The sequence below is a fragment of the Gavialis gangeticus genome, unplaced genomic scaffold, assembly GCF_001723915.1.
Source record: "Gavialis gangeticus isolate Ggan-Ray unplaced genomic scaffold, GavGan_comp1, whole genome shotgun sequence".
Lineage (NCBI taxonomy): Eukaryota > Metazoa > Chordata > Crocodylia > Gavialidae > Gavialis > Gavialis gangeticus.
In genome coordinates, this window is record NW_017729028.1 from 21,547,011 (window position 1) to 21,548,848 (window position 1,838).

The 1,838-nt window shown below is 43.7% G+C and overlaps 1 protein-coding gene across 1 annotated transcript in view; it reads right to left on the reverse strand.

The window, feature by feature from the left end:
• The window catches only part of SDC1 (syndecan 1), a 70,645-nt gene that overhangs the window by 8,450 nt on the left and 60,357 nt on the right, over window positions 1-1,838 (reverse strand). Inside the window, exon 2 of the mRNA XM_019520670.1 lies at window positions 636-819. Coding sequence (XP_019376215.1) covers window positions 636-819 — 184 coding nt within the window. The remainder of the gene's footprint in view (window positions 1-635; window positions 820-1,838) is intronic.

Here is a 1,838-nt window from a genome sequence, read left to right on the forward strand (position 1 = left end):
AGGGAAAAAGTGTTACTGTAAGGATTGAATTAAACCTAAAAGCAGTTAGCTTCTTATCTTCATCCCTACCCCACCCAAATCTGAAGTCATTCAGAATATGGCAGCACTCACAAAGTGCTATACTCAGAGAACAAGGGGACATTGTAAAGAAAAACCCACCTGCTGAAACGCAAGTTCACAAGTATTCAATTTACTCTTCGTTGGAGCATCAAGAGTGGTCCTCTACTCATACCCCACTGTGTAGTTCTATGCAGCAGCTTTAATATTAGCTGGCAGATTGAGAGATCTGCTCCAGATCACCTACCTCCCCTAACCCAGCTCAGCTACCTTATTTACGTGAAGCACAGGTGCTTAATTACTGCACATCCAAGACATGCAGCTCTGGAGTTAGAGTTTCTGCAGTACTGCTTGCTGGGAAGCTTACTTTAGCTCTCACCTTTCTGCTTTTCCTCATGAAATAGCATGAGCCATGACAATTAAGAGTACGGGGGGAAAAAAGAGGGGAGGATGGAAAGAAACAAACCCCTTGAAGATGTCCTTATAGTAAGCAGAGGGCAAGGAACAAGTCTCAAAGATCTACAGAGAAAGCGAGGTCTTGGAATATAGGACAACTCAGCAGTAAGAAATGCACTTACCAGCACCTGAGCCAGAGAAATTGTCATCATCTCCAGATGAGTCCAAGTCTTCAGGAGGAAGGTTCAGATCTGTAGTTTGCTTTAGAGAGAAAGAAAGATTGTATAAGTCTTCCTGAAGACTTTCTGCTACATGCACTGCCTTTAAAACTCCCAGCCAAACAGACTCTATGCAGGGAATCCAAGCCTATTATTAACTCTGCCCAAGATTAGCAAATCTAGAAATCCAGCTTCTCCTCACTATTTGGACAACGGATAGCTTCTCCAAGGCAACACTGTGCTGCATCCTCCCATAGGATGTGCTTGCTTCTTTAGACCGTTTTACGTAGTGGGATAAAGCTCCAGCTCTACTCTGCCCTCTTCTTTTCTTTAAAAAACAAAAACTTGCATTCTGATGTTTGTGAAGTCCACATCCCTTCCTTGTTACCAGCCTCAAGCATCTCCAAGTTATCAAGATTTTAAAAGTTTACATGCATTTAAGATTAGTACTCAAAAGCCAGGCCTCATGGCTGCAGAGAAGCCCGAGGATGGAAACAGCATTCTTGCTTAGACCCAGGCCTTTAGGGCATCACAAACAATGGCAGACAATTAAAAGGGAAAACCCAACAACTGCTATTTGAAGCTTTAATGCTGCTGGGAAAAAAAATTGGTCATTTAAACACAGTTGAAATGGACAGGTGACCAAACAGCAGGAAGCTTCTGGCTTTGTCCTACTAAAGTAGGGGTAGGCAAAAAATGCAGCCCACAGGCTGGATGTGGCCCACCAGGCCATTTATCCAGCCCATGGGCCCCCCCCCAAATTTAGAAAGTTAATAGTTTATCTGCTGCTGGCTGCCTATCATGTGGCCCTCGATGGCTTGCCAAACTCAGTAAGTGGCCCTCCACCTGAAATAATTGCTCGCCTTTGTATTAAACCCTCCTGAAGTCCTAAAACAAAAAGTCTTCCAAAATCAAAAGGTAAGCCTCCATGTCATTAGGTGGTCTGTATCTTTAGAAGATGGGCATGTGCAGCTTGTTCCAGCAAGACCATTTCATGTATTTTAAGGCCCAAGGTCTATCCCAGAAGAAGTCTTGAGGTATAGCAGAGACTTCCTGATGGCAGTCTGAACATTTTCCTCTGGAATCACAAGCCAGTTTAGGTTTTTGAGTCTTAAGTCGCCTCCACTTGGGGCAGATGGACATGGTTAACACTAGAAGTCTAGTATT